The sequence below is a fragment of the Conger conger genome, chromosome 6, assembly GCF_963514075.1.
Source record: "Conger conger chromosome 6, fConCon1.1, whole genome shotgun sequence".
In the NCBI taxonomy this organism is placed as follows: Eukaryota; Metazoa; Chordata; class Actinopteri; order Anguilliformes; family Congridae; genus Conger; species Conger conger.
Genome location: NC_083765.1, coordinates 33,492,017 through 33,511,048, shown reverse-complemented (window position 1 = coordinate 33,511,048; position 19,032 = coordinate 33,492,017). Strand labels below are relative to the sequence as shown.

The window sequence follows — 19,032 nt, the reverse complement described above, 5'->3', positions numbered from 1 at the left end:
CAGTTTCTTTGACTTGCCGATTGCAAGACAGACGTTATGTAGGGACACCTCCCAGAATAACTTAAATCCTCACAATAATTTGTAATAGTGTGAATTAATGCTTTATTTCCATACATAGGCAGCGGTGTCGCTAAGAAGGTAGGCCACTGTTTTGATGGCCACTGAAGTGTGCTAACACTCCAAATGATCATCTGTCTGCTGATTGGTGCAGAGTTCAAGGTGAGGTGCAGTGAGCTCATTTTGTAGGTGATCAGTTGGTGATCAGTTGGTGCTCTGAGACTGCTGATTGGAGAAATGGACTCTCCTCCGCCCAAGAAGTCAAGCCCTACACCCGAGTAGCCGTCTACTACCACCAGAGTAGCTGCCTACATTTCCCTCCAAGGCAAGCTGTGGTTTATTCACACCACCCACATGGTTTGAAGATGACGGCAAAAGAAAGTGCCAATGCCACACTGTTGGCTTGAGTCCGGGCGATGCCATTCTATATGAAGCGCGCGAGACAACTAAATTCATCCCACTGGGGCTAGCTAGAATTTAGGCCAGGGTCCCTCCAGGTCGCTGGTGCATAAACACTTCCTGGCTACTTACAGACACCTACAGGTTCCAAGATTTCATCAGAGAGATATGCAATTCCCCTCACAACACAGCCAGGACTCATGTAGAACGGCATGTGACTGGTAGTCACTGGATATCAGAAGAATTCACACACTCCACTTCAGGGATCTCACTATGTATGTGTGGGAAGTGGTGATGTCAGAGCACAGCACATTACAAATTCCAGCTGGTGATGGATATCCCAGCCAGTATTTTGCTGTTACAGTAAATCGTGCTGAACAGTTCTGTGTACTACAGTAAATGGCGTTTCTGAAAATGGAATCAATTGACACAGCAATTTTGCTGGGAGAAGGTATTTACCTTTCAAGAAGACATTTAAAGCCTTATTACTACCGCGGCTACTTTAGCCTGTATTGTGATTAAACATAAATGCAAAGATTAAATATAAAACTTGGCAATGAAGGCTAAATCACATTTTATAGCGGCAGAAGCTATACACACACGCGTGCGCGCACACAGCTATCTGGAAAGGTCTATAAAAACATGATTCGGCGCTTCTAACCTGAGCGTAGTGAGAGGAGTGGTACACTTGCTGAAATGACATGGCTGACTCCAGCGCATTATCATTAAAGCTCACAGCGGAAAAGGGAAGGTGTTTTACCTGTGCACAAACAAACAGGCATACACAGGCATGCCTTGTGTTATATAAAAACATCTACACTAAAATGTAAAACAAACAATCTCATCACACAGAAGAGGCGTTAGCGTTAGCTAATGCTACAGTCACTGTGCGAGTCACACTGGCACTGCTGTCTCGGCTCTGACCATTAGCTGAAACCCCTCAGCCTGCTGACCGCTTGGCTGTGAAATGACATACTACAAGATAAAATAGTAATGCTAATATTGATAGTTTGTCCATTACAGGTCAGCTAACTGTCCACTGGAACAGTTACAAAGCTGTTAGTTTCGATTTCGCGCGACCGATCAATACGGAGGCATACTGTTTCAATTTTGCCCGCATTGATTTTTATTTTTTTTATAACACCGCAGCCTCAGAGCATTCGTCATTCTGAAAGAAGGAAGATTTGATTTACTGAAGAAAAATTGGAGTGTGCATCACAAAGATTTTTTTCCAACGAGGCTGTGACATGTTGAAAGATGGATGCCCCTCTGGCTGAGGAGCCCCTAGCCTAAGGGCACCCATTAGAACAGAGTGAGAGAACGAGCTGCTTACAGGGGGGAGAGGGAGAGACAGAGAGAGTGACTGAGGAATGGAGGGGGGTCGCCATCCTCAAAACACATGCCTCTGACACCGTAACCCACTGGACCGAGATTGTGATAGTATTCTCCAGTGAATTGGTAAAAATAGAGAAAAAAAAACAAAAAAAACATGTGCGTATGTTAAACTTGGAGCGGCTATTTTGGTCCTTTCACCGTGTCAATGTCCCATTTTTTGTATGAAAAGGCATTAGGAGCCATCTCACCTCTCCGTCTCCTTCCCTCACTTTCCTCACTCACACTTTCACTCCCTCTAATTTCCTTACTCCCTCCTTTCCTCTCCCCACTTTTTCTCCCTCTCTCCCTCTTTTTCTCCCTCTCTTTCTCTCGCCCCCTCTAGCTCTAGCATTCTCCTTTTCTCTTTCCCTGTCTTTCTCTCACTCCCTCTCTCTTTCTTTCCCTCTTTCTCTCTCTCATTCTCGCTTTCTCTTTCCCTCTGTCTTTCTCTCACTCCCTCTCTCCACCTCTCTCTCCCTCAGTACGGAGAATGAATTTCCATGGTACATTAGCCAGCCTATTAGAATGCAGTGAAGGGCGGTATGAGGAGAGGGGAGAGGGTCCACTGAGACTGCACGGCTGGCACGCTCCATCATCCGTCCTCATCTCCCTCCCATTCAGCCACTTTACCAGGTGTCATCTACATGAAAGATGATCCGTCTACTGACCCAAATAAACACCGTGCCCACCGCATCGACTCAAAACACAAAGAGAGAGAGGGGGAGAGAGAGGGAGAGAGGGAGAGAGAGGGGGAGAGAGAGAGAGAGAGGGAGAGAGATTACTCCTGCCAGTCGCCTCGTTTGCGGACACCTGCCTGGTTATTCATTTTGTCTTTTTTTTTTGTTGTTATCAGGCGACTCCTGTTTTGACCTGAGCCTCCGGTGGAGGTGACAGTAATGTATGGATGAACAGGTACCGTGTCTGTCCCTCACGCTGCCTTCCAATCAAACAGCAACTGAGAAAAGGGAGGTGATGACAGCAAAGGGCGCGCGGTTGTCAGAACACTGCGAGAGGAATATTTTCTTTGTTTGCAGGAAAGCGGTCCCCTGGATTTCACCAATACGAGCAGAGGAGGGAGAGAGGGAGAGAGGTAGAGAGAGAGAGAGAGAGAGAGAGAGAAATCATCTAACACCTCAACCCTCAGGGGGCCATGGTGAATGTAAGCTGGATATTAAGACCCAAATTGCATTCAGGAAGGTCACCGGGTGTCAAAAGATATTAGAGGCCGCTGCAAGGAAACAACAATTCAGCTTCTGAGAAAATAATATTTTCATTTTCGCCTTTTATTGAATAGAAACTTTGGGGAATACATCTTATTGAAACACTAAAAGGGCTTGCAAATTTCACACCTTCAAGAGAGGTCACAGTCACAGATGCTTTGTCTTTTGTGCACATTTCATTTTCTGAAGACGGAAAAACAGAGTGTGTCTCCATGTCAGTTTGTCTCTTTGAATGTATTTCTCATGTGCATTTGTGGTGTGTATCTATATAGATGGTGTGTATCTGTGTGACTGAAGTCTGGGTACAGATCTGTGTAATTGGGTCTCTGCACTACTGTCCATTTGCGTGGGTTATGTGCATGAGCGAGTACACGTGAGTACAAGCATGTTTAGTCTGGGTATCTGTTTCATACTGAGTGAGAACATACATTGAGTGTTGTATGCTAAATTACAATCTCAAATTTAGTTCAAATGTATGACTATGCCTGACTGAGCTTCCACATTCGTGTATGTGCATGAGTGTATGTGTTACAGTGAGGGTGACAGCAGAAGTGTACATGCGTAGTACACGTGTTTTTGTGTCTTGGCTTTCAGACTGACATAGTGCAAATACATGGATCGAGCGTGCAGATGATGTATGTAAAATTTTTGTGTCAAATAATTGTTTTTTAACTACGCATGATTCTGTGTCTCCACTTCTGCCTTTCTGTGTACGTGTGCTGTGTGTGCACATGAGGGTGCGCGCATGCGTGTGCGTCGTGTGTGCATGTGTGTGCATGCGTGTGTGTTGTGTGTGCATGTGTGTGCTGTGTGTGCGCATGCGTGTGTGTTGTGTGTGCATGTGTGTGCATGCGTGTGTGTTGTGTGTGCATGTGTGTGCTGTGTGTGCATGCGTGTGTGTTGTGTGTGCATGCGTGTGTGCTGTGTGTGCATGTGTGTGTGTTGTGTGTGCATGAGCGTGTGTTGTGTGTGCATGCGTGTGTGTTGTGTGTGCATGTGTGTGTTGTGTGTGCATGTGTGTGTTGTGTGTGCATGTGTGTGCTGTGTGTGAATGCGTGGGTGTGTGTGTGCATGCGTGTGTGTTGTGTGAGCATGCGCGTGTGTTGTGTGTGCATGTGTGTGCTGTGTGTGCATGTGTGTGCTGTGTGTGCATGCATGGGTGTGTGTGCATGCGTGTGTGTTGTGTGTGCATGTGTGTGTGTGTGTGTGTGTGTGTGCATGCGTGGGTGTGTGTGCATGCGTGTGTGGTGTGTGTGCATGAGCGTGTGTTGTGTGTGCATGCGTGTGTGTTGTGTGTGCATGTGTGTGCTGTGTGTCCATGCGTGGGTGTGTGTGCATGCGTGTGTGTTGTGTGTGCATGCGTGTGTGTTGTGTGTGCATGTGTGTGTGTGTGTGTGTGCATGCGTGGGTGTGTGTGCATGCGTGTGTGTTGTGTGTGCATGCGTGGGTGTGTGTGCATGCGTGTGTGTTGTGTGTGCATGCGTGGGTGTGTGTGCATGTGTGTGTGTTGTGTGTGCATGCGCGTGTTCCCCCCGCTCGTTTGTGGCTACGCCGCAGTGCCAGATGTTTCCGTGCCCCGCCCCCATGCTGCGGCCGCCGCGCCCCACGCAGCACCTGACCTTCCCGGTAATTGACCAAAAACATGGATGCGCTGCCGCTGGCCTGATTGTGATTTATTAAAAGCGCCGGCGCTCCCAGGCAGCCCGCCAGCACTGCGGCCTGCGCATCGGCCGGCATTAGGCAAGCCATCAATATCAAAACAAAACAAACGACATTAATGGGGGGGGTATCGGGGTTTGAGAGCTCGAGCCGCACTGCAAATTACACCACAGATGGCCTCGGATAGAGACCCTACACGACCGTATAGAGTGCACACACACGTATGTACCTACATACATACGTATATATATTTACAAGCCCCTGGAGATTGCCTTCACACTAACAAGGGGGAAATGCCACCAAATGGCATCCCCCTCATCCATTAGAGCCACACAAACAGCCATCGTTAAGGCACTTCTCGTTATGGGTTACCCAAATAAAAAAGTGCCTTTCGGGGATCTTTGCTTAAAGCACAGAACATGTTTAAATCCTTTCATCTTGCTCCGATAGCTATGCAGCTTCCACCAACCAGAGACAAACACAAAACCCCATTTACTATAAGGGGAATGGCTTGGTTTCATGAAATGGGAGATGTAATCGTGTTTTCACTGCTGACCAGGAAGCCCATTGGCTTCCATGGGTCAATACTACAACAAGACCCTGGTATCCTACCTTCTGTGGTGAACCTTGCTACTCCTTTTCTCAAGTGCAGTGTGTAGTGAACAGTGGCACAGTGCATTATGGGAAGGACTCTCTCCTTAGCAAAGCACCATTGATTTGCATATACATTCATAAACCACCCAATCATTCTCAAATTATCAACTTTGCTTTGGAGCACTAAACAGATTAAGCATCTTTAGCACAATGTTGAGAGAGAGAGAGAGAGAGAGAGAGGAGAGAAAATGGGAAAGTGACAGAGTTGAGGGAGGGTCAGAAAGACGAGGAATTACCTGAGGGCGGAGCTTCCCCATGCTCCGTGCTTGTCAGTCAGGATGTTGACGATCTTCTGGATGAGCTGGTTGGCGGTTGCATGATCCCGGTATTTGACTGCTCTGATCAGGTTATCACTTGTTTTCTCCTCCTCGCGCTTCTCGGCAGAATATTGGGCGGACTGGGCCTGCAATGAATCAAATCGCGTGACTGACTAAACACCATAATGATGAACTCGAACTTACACGAACATGCAACTCAACGGCTTCATAGCGAAGTACTATTCTGACCATGTTGTTTACATAGTTAGCTTATCAGATTCTGTAATTAGTCTAATGACTCTCCACACAGACACATGGCTAATCTTTTGATATTTGATGTTTTAACTAGTTATCATGAACTGTTTTGTACTCATATTTGCTTGCAGGTTAATGTTTGGATAGTGTCCCCCCTTGAAAACTTTTGTCTCAATGGCTCAGCTTTTTTGCTGATATAAATATTTTGCCAAATATTGACAAGCGTATTCAATGCAGGTAATGTATTGACATGGCTTTATTGAAAGCAAAGAAAATGCACACATTGCTACCTAAAGATTGCAGGTTGGATTCCAAGGTAGACGCTGCCATTGTACCCTTGAGCAATGTACCGAACCTGAACTGATTCAGTATACTGTACACTCAGCAGTATATATGGATACGGTGAGAAAATGCCAAAGTTGTGTCAGTTCCTCTGGATACATGTAATGTAATGTAATGCAATATCATGTAAAAACAATGTCATGTAGAGTGAAGAAAATAAATGTAATGTAATGTAATGTAAAGCAATGTAATGGATTGTGCGTGGTCTTCCAGTGAAGGCTAAAGCAGGGGTACCCTGCGTGTGTTCCTGCATACGGGGCGAACGGCTGTGTGACCTACAGTTCCACACACAACTGAAGCTGGTGTAATTCTGGGGTCACCGCTGTCCTGCTGTCCGTGTGATTAATACTGGACACATACTTACTGATGCCCTCAGGTAAAAACAGGGGGATACCCAAGAAAGGGAAAGAGAGACATTTTTCTCTGTCTGACTGTAATCAAATAGGCTTTTGAACTTCAACAAATACGATGAACAGGGTACCTTATGCTTCAAAAGTTCATAACTTTATTTGTCCTTGTAAATTGTGGGGAACCTAAATCAAATTAAACAGAAAACCCCCTGCGTAGATAGAATGTGTGTGCATAATTGGCAGCAGTTTGAGCAAGACTATCTCAAGGCATAACACTAAATATAGGGAATTACTCCCAGTCATGTACAAAAGCACCAAAAGCAAAACATATAAGGCACTCAGTTCGGGGATTTGATTGCGGCTATTAAATTCATGAAACAGATTGATAAACTGGACAAAAAAAAAAGACTTCTCGGTTTGAGTTCAGGAGCTATCGGTGGAAATTAGCCAAAGGTAAGGGTAAAGGTATTGTTTTTACACTTCAAATCACACAGTCCAGGCAGGCCCTTGTTGTTCAAATCCTGGATACTCTCTAGTTGCTGATAAATGATGAGTCAGTTACCATTATTATGTGGTCTTATGTTCTCAAGGTGAATGTGCCTCAAAGTTCTCTTCGATATTTCAATAAAGCACAGCGATTGTGAAGGTCTATACACAATGTGTGCCATTAATACACTTTTACAGCCTTTTTTTGCTCACTGTTGCCACCGGGAGTGTGCTACAGTAGATACAATACAGAGGGGACAGGATGTAAAAAGATGGGATGGGTTGCTACGTTTAAGCTACAACATTTGGAGGACTAATGTAATTGCCCATGCTATACCCTGCTTACTGGATAAAGTAAATTGAATCAAATGAATGTAAACCCGATGGGACAGAGGACGTACAGTACTCTTTAGTGTGGATCCATGGCTGTACAAATGAAACCTGCCCCACTATGTTACCAGTAAACACACTAAAGTGGTTTATAATGGGTCCTCCTCTCCAATTTCAACAGCAACTTCTCATATCTGACAGAAAATCCATAGGTATAAATCACATTAGAAGGCTATTCTTTCCCAATTATCAATCTACGTCTCTTTGTGGGAACATTAAAGTCAAGTTTGACCTTAAAAGCATGATGAAATGGAAATCAAACAAAAATATTTTACGGGAATTCCGGGGGCCGAATCTTTAAACATTAACCCCTTTAACCATGGACATTGGCCCTCTGATGAGTCTGCGGCTGGCTGCTGCTGCCATTAATCTCCATCTGTGCGATGTGGGGCCCCGCTGGCCGGTGTGACAGCCTCTACAGACACACAGGGAAATACAGAGAGACCAGACCGGGCCGGGCCGGGCCGGGCCAACTGCAGGGTACCTGCAATACGCCACCCCCGTCATGGGCATCCGTAGGGTGGTCACCATGGAGAATCCCCTTCCTACAGCGTAACATATCCTCACAGGGTTAACATGGACAAATATGAAGTTAAATATTTATCATTTATATGCTAGCTATTTACACAGCTGAATATTTACTGTAGCAAGTCCGGTTACCTACCCTTGATCCCCAAGGGTACAGCAATAGCACTTCAACTGGAAATTTGCAACTGGCTTTGGGAAGCTACAACCTCTGTGTTACAAACCCATTGTTTCACTGTTAAGACTTTTTACACACGGATGCTGAGATGCTAGAATTATTACTGTATATGCACTGTACTGGCTTTTTATGAGCAAAAATATATCTTTGGAATCTGAATATAAATATGATACCTACAAGTACCTACAATGCTGTCCATATGTATTTGGACACAATTTTTGGCTCTGTACTCCAGTGCATTGGATTTGAAATTAGGTTAAAATGCCGACTGTCAGCTATATTTTATGGGTGTTTACATATAACTTAGGTAACTCAAGTAGGAATGACAGCCCTTTTAATGCATAGTCCCCCTATTACAGGGGACCAATAGTGTATTTGTCCAAAATAATATAATCTTAAAGTCATTATATTTAGTACTTGGTTACAGATCATGAAGTCTGTGACTCAGACATAACCAGCCGCTGGATATCTTCCCTGCCAATGCTCTGCAGCCAACTTCAATTCCTGTTTGTTTTGAGGGCCCTCAGTCTGGTCTTCATAAATGCATGTTTCAATTGGATTCAGGTTGGGTGATTGACTTGGGCTCGTAAAGAACAAGCACTTTTTGGCCCTGAGAAACTCCTTGGTTACTTTACTGTCCAAATACTTATGGACTGCAATGTACCTCCTGAGGTTTATTATTTACATTTAGAATAACAAATAAAAAGTATTACACATGTAATGAGCGGGTTTTATTTCAAGGGTCCGGCAAATTTTTCACAACCCAGAGCTGAACAAGCAATCCCAAACGAGCTGGCAAAGAGCGACAACGTCCCCTGGAACTGCAGTCAAACAGCTGCTCTGCAGCGCTGCAAGGCGCTTCATACTCCCTAACCGTGGTTTATTAAGCCCGAATGTGGTCACCAGCGCCGAATGTCGGGCTTAGCTTCGGACAAAACAGGTGGGCCTCTCGCACACTTGCCAAGGCCCCATAGCCACCTGCTGTGTGGCCTCAACACCATACAGAACAATACCAAGAGCAACAGCCCAGGAAGTGTCACACGTCTCTCAACCCTTCATCTGGAGAGCGCTGAAGATAGAACATCCACCCACGGCACTCAGTAAGACAGGAGGCTATATACTGACGTGATGTGAACGGAACAATAACTCGAATGGAACAATAATGCAAAACATAATTGCGGAGTGACTCCCACAGAGACAAAAACCCGAGCATGAAGACTTGTGCTTAAAGCATCTTTGTTGTGAGCCATTTCTGATCAAGATGGATGGCGTACTAATTAGCATGGAAAGTATGCATTTGAGAAAATGGGGTATTGCACTCAACAGGATCCACCGGAATAAATTATGTATAGCAATGTCTCAAGGAATTCATCACATTGGGAAGAACTACACATTTATGTAAGCAAAACAGACTTAAATCACTGGAGCACTAAAACAAATCTCAACCCAAGCTTGTCGAAGCAACATTCCCTCGACGGTATACTCTGAGGACTGATATGAATTTCAAAACATCTGCCTGATCGGAGTCAAATCAAATATTAAGATTAAGTTAGAATATGTTTTGCTACTGTGGATTAATCAGCATGCGAGTGGGCCGCTGCCTCATTATTGCATCTCCAGACCTTCAGACCCGAGTCTATCTGTGAGAGACAAAGAGCCAAAATGGCTCCGAAAGCAGCCTTCAGCGCGTCTCTTCAGGTTTTTTAATGCTGCCACGGTGAAACAGGACTGGCGTAGGACAGAGACAGTGGGGATCTTATTAAACCTTTTCATTTGTACCCTACTGACACAGTGGCACACAGCACACGGGCTCCCGCTTCTCCACTCCTTTCCAATTTCTCCCATCCTCCGACACCTCGTCCCCCAGGGTTTCATTTAAACCGGGAAGAGCCGTCCGGCGGACAGGAGCGTCCTCGTCTTTGAACCCATGCAAATTCGCCGAGAATCAGGCGCTGTTGTAGATCAGGGAACGGAGGGGTGGGGGGGGTGGGGGGGGGAGCGGGGGTGCAAACAATGGGCACCGGCGTGCTTTTCGGAATCGCGCCTTCTCCCGCACTTGATCCCTGCCCTCGAGTTTAAAACGGGGAACATAAAACGGCACCAGGGGAATTTTCCGCGAAGCCTCCACCCGGAACGAGCGGGAAGCGACGACAAAGAAAAATGAAGGCCTAAAAGTACAATGGCGAACAAAAGTCACGGACTGACACCGCCTGACAGGCGCTTCAGTTCTGAAATGATGCCCCCTGTCACCCGGAGCGTCCGCGTATTGATTTTCCCGCCCGGCGGAAACGAATCTGGCCCCCCTTCCCTCCCCCCGCGGCGGCCGGGCCCGACACTTATCACAGCATCTCCGCTCCTTCCTCTGGTTTTAATGGACCGGTCCCGGCCGGCCGACAGCCGCTTCCTCATCCCGCCGAGTCGCTCTCCCGCCCCACGCATCCGTCTGCTCCATTATCCCGCGCGCCTCGCCGCCAGTTCAAGGTCACGCGCGTTGAGGAATCGTATGTATGAGCTGTCGTGTTTCTTCAGTGTTTTCGCGTGAAAAATAATAAAGCACACGACACACGCGGCAAATGAAAAATATTTGTCCTTTTGAAAGTGACCGCTTTGCTCCTTTTTTTTTTCCTGAATGTGGATCAGAGGGCCTTCTGCGGTGTTGCATGAACCTGACATGCAGGGAGCGCAGCGTACACACTGGGCAGAAACAGACTATAGGCTGTGTCACCCTGTGCTATCAGGACGGGGGTGTCCCCCTCAGCAACAGAGACTCATGCACAGGGAGACACAGCACTCTGGGTAAAATCAACACAGGCATCGGGGAACCGGAGGGCATGAAATACAGCTATCCACTGTTTTACAGCATACAGGACACACCGAGTGAACAGTAAATCGTGATGGCCAGGGTCAATCACTTCTCAGGTACTGCATGACGCCTATTACACAAGCCAAAATTGTACAAATGAATGTGGCTCTGACAATATGAGTTGTCTGGCGTCATTTGCGAAAAGTATTTCAAAGGGAAGCGCACACGAATGCAAATCCGCACTGTGTTGAGCCGTTGTTTCGAGGAAAGCTGTGGCTATTCCGGATTTTTCCTGGGTGTTGTAGCACACGGGACAGCCCCCGCATGGCTGTGGAAAGGCGGAGGGAGATGGAGAGGGGGAAAAATAACCATATATCTGCTATTCAGTCCCCTGAGCACTAGCCGCAGGAATAACGACGTGTCGCACAGAAGCATCACCAGGGGACTTAATTACACACAGGGAAGAGACAGCCAACAAGAGAGCAGGGACCGAGCTCCAACAGCACAGCTCCACATCACTCTGCCTGTCTCTGCCACAGCACCACACTCCTACAGCGCTGTCTGTCTGTCTGTCTGTCTGTCTGTCTGTCTGTCTGTCTGTCTGTCTGTCTGTCTGTCTGTCTGTCTGTCTGTAGCACTGAGGAGTGCTGTCTGTCTGTCTTTGCCACAGCGCCACACTCCTACAGCGCTGTCTGTCTGTCTGTCTGCAGCACTGAGGAGTGCTGTCTGTCTGCTGCAACACTGAGGAGTGCTGTCTGTCTGTCTGCTGCAACACTGAGGAGTGCTGTCTGTCTGTCTGCTGCAACACTAAGGAGTGCTGTCTGTCTGTTTTAACAGAGTGCTGCTGTCTGTCTGGCTGTCTTTCAACAGAGGGGTTCTCGCTGTCTGCTGCAATAGAGGGCTGCTGTCTGTTTCAACATATAGGAGTGCTGTATGTCTGTCTGTCTGTCTTTCAACACAGAGGGGTTCTCTCTGTCTGTTTCAACACAGAGGAGTGCTGTATGTCTGTTGACTTCAGCACTGTCCGCCTCTGATAGTACAGCACCATCTCACTTTTAGAGAGTGCTGTCTGTCTGTCTACTTCATATTCTCACTGTCTGCCCAGTCTCTGATATAACAACACTCAGGCATGTGATCACTCTGTCTGCTCCATACTCTCCCTCTCATAGAGTTTTGTCTGTCTGCTCCACATTCTCACCGTATCTGATGGTACAAAGTTCTCTCACTCCAAGCGGTCTGTCTGTCTGCTTCAGCACATTATCTCTATCACTGATATTACACCACTGTCTGTCTGAATGCTACAGAGGAGTACCGAGTATGCTGTCTGTCAAGTACTACTGTACACTGCTCTTTCCCCAAAGGCAGTAGGATATCCAAACAGCACAGATATCCTGTACAGCTGTACATGCCCTACCTACTGTTCACAGAGGTTGGGAATCAATTGGTCAAAGCAATAAAAAAGATGGGGAAAAAAATATATCTCCACGTAGAATCCTTAAAACGAATCAGGAACTTGTTGACCCAGTCAGATGCAAATGTAGGGGCTAATACATTATGGCATTTAGGATAAATACATTTTAAGGATCAGCTTAGGTTTAAAATAATTATTTTTCCCTGAGTGTGAATTCTGTTCTTCTCATGTAGGGTTAGAGGGGAGACCGGCCAGAACTGCACTGGTAGGTGTAACATACATCTCCTGAATGACACGAAAAAGCCAATTTGTTGTGATTCATGGGTAGTCCGTAGTCATTGGTTTGGTGTAGTATTAGATTTACACAACAGCAGTCTCACTGCTCATGGTTTACAGTCAGTCTCACTCCAACAGTGATGAACTGTCTGTCTATAACACCGTAGATCTGCCTCCATCTGAAGTTTCTCCGTCTCATTCCTACCACAATGAACACTGTAACACCACACCACCAGTCTGCTCTCTCTGTGTTACAGTCTGAAAGGGTTCACACTCTGCTCTAAATATCCTCAACGTATGAATATTTATGACTAAGAGCGGGCAACAAAAGCTGACTTTAAAAAAAGAACAATAATCCCGACATCCTTGATCTTTCTTTATCCAGGGAAGTGATTCCATTAATAATGCAGTGGCGAGAGTTCCACGTACTCCACACAGCCACTGTCTCAGGTTAATTACAGTGTCATTAGGTCCTCAACTGCATGGTCAGCTGGCAGAGCTACAAACACACACATATTGACAAGCCCCCACACACACAGGTGCATACAAACACACACTCGCACTATTGTAAAGTAACACCACCAGATTGTGCCACATTCAGCAGATTGGAGTTCCACACTGCAGACATAGGGCTTGAGCAGATTGGAGCTCCACACTGCGAGCACTGGTCTCCAGCTGATTGGAGTTCCACACTGCAAGCACTGGTCTCCAGCCGATTGGAGTTCCACACTGCAAGCACTGGTCTCCAGCTGATTGGAGTTCCACATTGCAAGTACTGGTCTTCAGCAGATTGGAGTTCCACACTGCAAGCACTGGTCTCCAGCCGATTGGAGTTCCACACTGCAAGTACTGGTCTTCAGCAGATTGGAGTTCCACACTGCGAGCACTGGTCTCCAGCCGATTGGAGTTCCACACTGCGAGCACTGGTCTTCAGCAGATTGGAGCTCCACACTGCGAGCACTGGTCTCCAGCAGATTGGAGCTCCACACTGTGAGCACTGGTCTTCAGCAGATTGGAGCTCCACACTGCGAGCACTGGTCTCCAGCAGATTGGAGCTCCACACTGCGAGCACTGGTCTCCAGCAGATTGGAGCTCCACACAGCGAGCACTGGTCTCCAGCGGATTGGAGCTCCACACTGCGAGCACTGGTCTCCAGCAGATTGGAGTTCCACACTGCAAGCACTGGTCTCCAGCCGATTGGAGTTCCACACTGCAAGTACTGGTCTTCAGCAGATTGGAGTTCCACACTGCGAGCACTGGTCTTCAGCAGATTGGAGCTCCACACTGCGAGCACTGGTCTTCAGCAGATTGGAGCTCCACACTGCAGACACTGGTCTCCAGCAGATTGGAGTTCCACACTGCGAGCACTGGTCTCCAGCAGATTGGAGCTCCACACTGTGAGCACTGGTCTTCAGCAGATTGGAGCTCCACACTGCGAGCACTGGTCTCCAGCAGATTGGAGCTCCACACTGCGAGCACTGGTCTCCAGCAGATTGGAGCTCCACACAGCGAGCACTGGTCTCCAGCGGATTGGAGCTCCACACTGCGAGCACTGGTCTCCAGCAGATTGGAGCTCCACACTGCGAGCACTGGTCTCCAGCAGATTGGAGTTCCACACTGCAAGCACTGGTCTCCAGCAGATTGGAGCTCCACACTGCGAGCACTGGTCTCCAGCAGATTGGAGCTCCACACTGTGAGCACTGGGCTTGAGCAGATTGGAGCTCCACACAGCGAGCACTGGTCTCCAGCTCCTTTCGCTCTGACATTATGAATTATGAAGTATGGCTGCCACGCACATGTCAGATGAATTACTGGGATGTAACATGGCTGGTTGCTCGCGGAGAGGAGCTCACCTCTGAGAGATGGGTGATCACCCCTTGCACGAGAAAGCGTGTTCCCCGTCTATAAATAACGGCAGAAACAGCCCCCAGAAAATCCGGCTATCGCTCAGAACGTGGGGCTGTGGCATTGTTTTTTACACACCATCTGTCAGGTAGTGGGTCTGTGAGAAGTGGCTGGGAGTAGGGTCGAGCGGACATACCCAGGTATTGTTTTTAGACACAGCTCCTGGAGTACGGTGTGTACTGCATACGGAAGCTGTGAAATGAAGGGCCACACCACACCCACACCTGTATAACAAGGCTACTCACCGCAATAAGAGGGGTCACATCTGTATCACCGCGGCAAACTTAATATGAGGGATCTGAAGCGTAGGAAAAGCCAAGCCGAGCTTCAAACCTGCAAAGATTTATCAAACATTTCTCCTTCTCCTTTAATTCACAGGCGAGATGACACAGTTGGGCACAAGCCAGTGCATCAACCTATTCAGGGCTGCATGCATTATGTAGCAGTGCCTTATAATTCAAAGGTGACAGCACTATATTTCTACTGGACATAACCAAGCTGTTGATATCAATTGTGTTCCAGTGTTGTTGCTACTGCGCTGTAGTATCACTGGCTGCTTGAACCGTACACAGAGTCGTTTTAACGGGCAGTCTACAAAGGCTGGGCGCGTGCATATCGCTACCCTCAATCGCAGAGCAAGACGGAGGGCCGATGACACTGAGGGCTAATTACACAGCTAACTACGCACTTTCACCCTGGATTCCATTAGCATCCAAGCGCAATGTATAAATCGCATTATAAACCCGATTGGACAAAGTGAACAAAAAGAAAGAATGGGGGAGGTGGGTGGGAGAAATGACCTCGTGTCTACCTTACTCTTTGCTATCAGGACCTCCTAATCTGGCCTTGTGCCCTACAACCCCTCCACAACTCATCCCTAATGAAGGGCCGTAAAGAAGCATCCCGACCCCGCCCGTCCGCTATCCTCCACGGGATCAGGTAGCGAAGCTCTACACTAGCGCCATCATCTCCAGATCTTTTCCACATTACCGATCCTATTAGAAAGAAAACAGTAAAAGGTAATTGAATTTGGGCCTGTTATCTGCGTCTCTGTCAGGCCGCGCTGCAGTAACTTACTCCCGGGAGCAGAGATAACTCAATCCTGTCGGGGCCGGGCATACGCTCGCCTTCCCCGGCAACGAACGGGGCCTAAATCACTCCGCCCCTCCATCACCGCTTCCTGTGGATATGAACTGTGACAGGGAGCAAACATAAATTTATTTTTATCTGTTTAATAATTCACTTCCGAGTGTCTCCGAGCTTCCGCGGAGTGCTGCGGATTCCGTTACGAGGCCGCGCCGTCCGGGACGAGGCCGCGGTCGACTCCGTCCCACCCGCGGTCGGCAACTGGACCGCTACAACCGCGCCTCGCTCGCTGCGACGTTCTGTGGTCGCGCGGGTCGCCGGTTCATTATTAGCACGCAGTCTCAGCCTTACCGCATTGCCTCGGCCGTACGTCCACGTTTCTTAAACAGAAAGCCTACAGATACACAGAGCACACAGCTCCTCAAAGCCTCACTCAAGTTCATGTACAAAACAAATGTGATAAAAAATAAATCAGTTTCTAGTCTCAATTAAAAGACTCAAGAAAATGTCACCAGAGGAACGCATTGCTATTTATCTGTTAACCAGTGAATACTGCATGTCACAGTACAGTATGAGGAGATTATATTGACCAGTTTATCCATTTCACACTGATTACTGAGCATATGGTCTTGATCAGAAGAAGTCAGCAGTGTCAGAACAGAGTTTGTTTGTTTGAAACATCTGACAAATAGTAATAAATTGATATTTTTCTAAGCACACTTCAGTTGAGTGTAAAAAAATGTTAATTCAAGTTTTCCTATAGCGGATTACATGAAATATGTCAGCATGGAAATGATTTTCAGGATATTTTTTCCAGTACAGACCTGCTGCCATTTTCCTTTGTCTGAAAAGGCCAGCACTACAAGTCTCATGTAGTGTGGGCTACATAACAAATAATGGCACAATCGCTCCCTGATTGCAACATAAACACTTTCTATTTTTATTTTTTTTGTATCCTCCAAAAACCAAAAGACATAAATGCTATAAAACCAGCCTTAAAAAAAAATTGAAGACTGCAAAAAAATTTTGCCCCTGGGGCATGTTTCATTCGGTGGTTTCCTTTTTTATTGTGGCACCGCGGGATGAAACCAGCGGCTCAGAGAGACTAGGGGAGCCAGAATGGAGGAAAATCAATACAGCAATATCAGTGTTGCACTTATCAGAGGCTCAGTTCCCTCAGAGGTCAAGCTTGAGCCCCCTACATTTAAGTGGGGAATTCAATTGTGAAACATAGTTTGGCTATGTGGGTATCTGATTATAGTAGCAGACAGGACAGTCGTTTAAAGAGAGAAGGGTACGAAAAAGCTAAAAGAAGAAAAAAAAAAGGGGGGGGGGCGCTTTTGTTTGGGGAGCACTCTCTAGCAAAATGTGTGCACAAAATTGTACAGGTTGTAAAAAAGAAAAAAAGAAAAAGGCAGCTCTTTTTCATTTGCAACACTAGAAACACAGGCAGAATGTGACAGAATGACTAATGCCAGTCGACAAAACATGACTCGGTTTTTTGTTTTGTTTTGTTTTTACCGACGTAACTTGTGAATAAACCTTCGCTGGTGCTGAACGGTTTCTTCTGATCTCCCTCAAGCCTTCAAGCCACAAGCAGGAATGTCACACACCCACCGGCGCTGACCGCTTGTTTAAGTTCTGTCCCGTGTTACCCAGGCGACGTGCATGGGGCAGCGGTCGAGACTGCTGCCTCTGACGTCTGAGAAACAAAACTGCCGTAATTGCAGCTGACAAGGTTGGTATAACTGTGCGAAAACTCGGTTTGTTAAATCCCACGTGTCGCTGCTCGGCCCGGTCTCCTGTCTGTTTGAGGGGGTCAGTGCAGAAACATCGCCGTAAAGCTGTGAAGGCCACATGTTTGGCCTGCTTTGGACTCATTTCCTCTCATTTTTGTGATTTATGATTCAAAGGATATTTTATTACACTGTCTACACACATCTTGTGAGAACGCTCACTGCTCTACCTACATGCGGTCACACATATTTTAAAGCCCAGTCAGTATTCCTGTAGCCACACGGCATAATCACAGCATGATCTGCTTTTATTTTTCGCGTAGATATTATCTGAAAAGTATGACGGTTATGAGAAGTGAGATTGAACACACTATTAAAGTGAACAGAAAGATGGAGTATTGAATTTAAAATATGAAAACGTCCCTGGAGAGTTCAGGTCCTTCGTACATTCCATTGAAACAACACATTGAAAGTCACGTTCACAGTGAGAAGGTGTGGTCGCCAAAAAACGTGACACAATCGTGGCTTTTTCTCTCAACTGTGAACTCCCAGTGCTCAACACGCCAAAGCAAGTCACCCAGCTCATGCAGTATTGGCGTTTCACCACTAGAGGCTAGCGGTGCAAGCCCAAGTCGTCCCAGTGGCAACCGTTGAGTTTGCTGGCGCTGTGGCAAGTGAGACCTGTGACCCTTTTGCGAAACATCACACAACTCCAGCGTGTTTTTCCTTTAAAAAAAGGAACAGAGGGCCCTTCAGGCCCAGGTCTCGGCCCGCGGCTCCCAGCCCTTCCCGCCGTAGGCAACGGGGGCAGCTTTAGTGCCGGCCGGGCCCTGTGGGGGCCGGGGCGCTTTCGGGCCGTATTCCTGTCAGCGCGAAATACACGCCCTGCGGGAGTGTAATCAGCGGGCCTCCGCAGGACAGGAAATGATTCAGAGGAGCGGGGAGGGGAAAGGGCCCAGGCCTGGTCCCCAAGCCAAGACCGGCGCTCCGCTGAATGGCAGGACTGTGCTCCTGCCCGGAGGGGCACCTGGACGCCCGCCCGAACGACTCCGCGGGATAAATTAACATCTCAGACACCGGCGTGTTTTGGTTAAGGAACGTGCCAAGGGCAATCTACAGTGTGGTGTGTGTGTATGGGGGGGCTTCATTATTCACCGCGTTTAAAAGAAAGTGTTTGACTGTGGGCTGAGCGCGGAGGCCTGCCAGCGTCACTGACAACAGCAGTTCTGGCATCACGGGAGCCGGGCGCAGGATGGCGGTCGGGTTCATAAATAACTGGCCTTGTTGAGCGTGGAGCACCTGGACTGGTTTGTGTGTTTTTTCTGGTCTGTATGTCTGGAGATAGAAGTGATTCATTTTATGTCACTGTGAAGAGGGGGGGGGGGAACAGCAGGCTCTTAGATTCCTCCATGCCTGGGGACTGGCTTCAGATCTTATGACTGTGCCTCGGTCGCTCTGTGCAAACGCGCTGTACCTGTAAGATGGTAGGGTTTTTATCTTTTGTTCCAGAGAAAGCAGGAGTGTGGGTATGAACTGAACTGTTCCAGAGAAAGCAGGAGTGTGGGTATGAACTGAACCCTCCTGTGTTCCAGAGAACAGGAGACTGTGGGTACAGACTGCATCATGCTGTGTTCTGGAGTATGGGGTTGTGGGTATAGACTGGGGCATT

At 47.4% G+C, this 19,032-nt stretch overlaps 1 protein-coding gene across 1 annotated transcript in view; it reads right to left on the bottom strand.

Annotated features, from left to right (window-relative positions):
- Positions 1 to 19,032, bottom strand: part of lrba (LPS-responsive vesicle trafficking, beach and anchor containing) — a 207,041-nt gene that overhangs the window by 102,922 nt on the left and 85,087 nt on the right. The window contains 1 exon segment of the mRNA XM_061244631.1: positions 5,600 to 5,766. Within this exon segment, the coding sequence (XP_061100615.1) occupies positions 5,600 to 5,766 (167 nt within the window).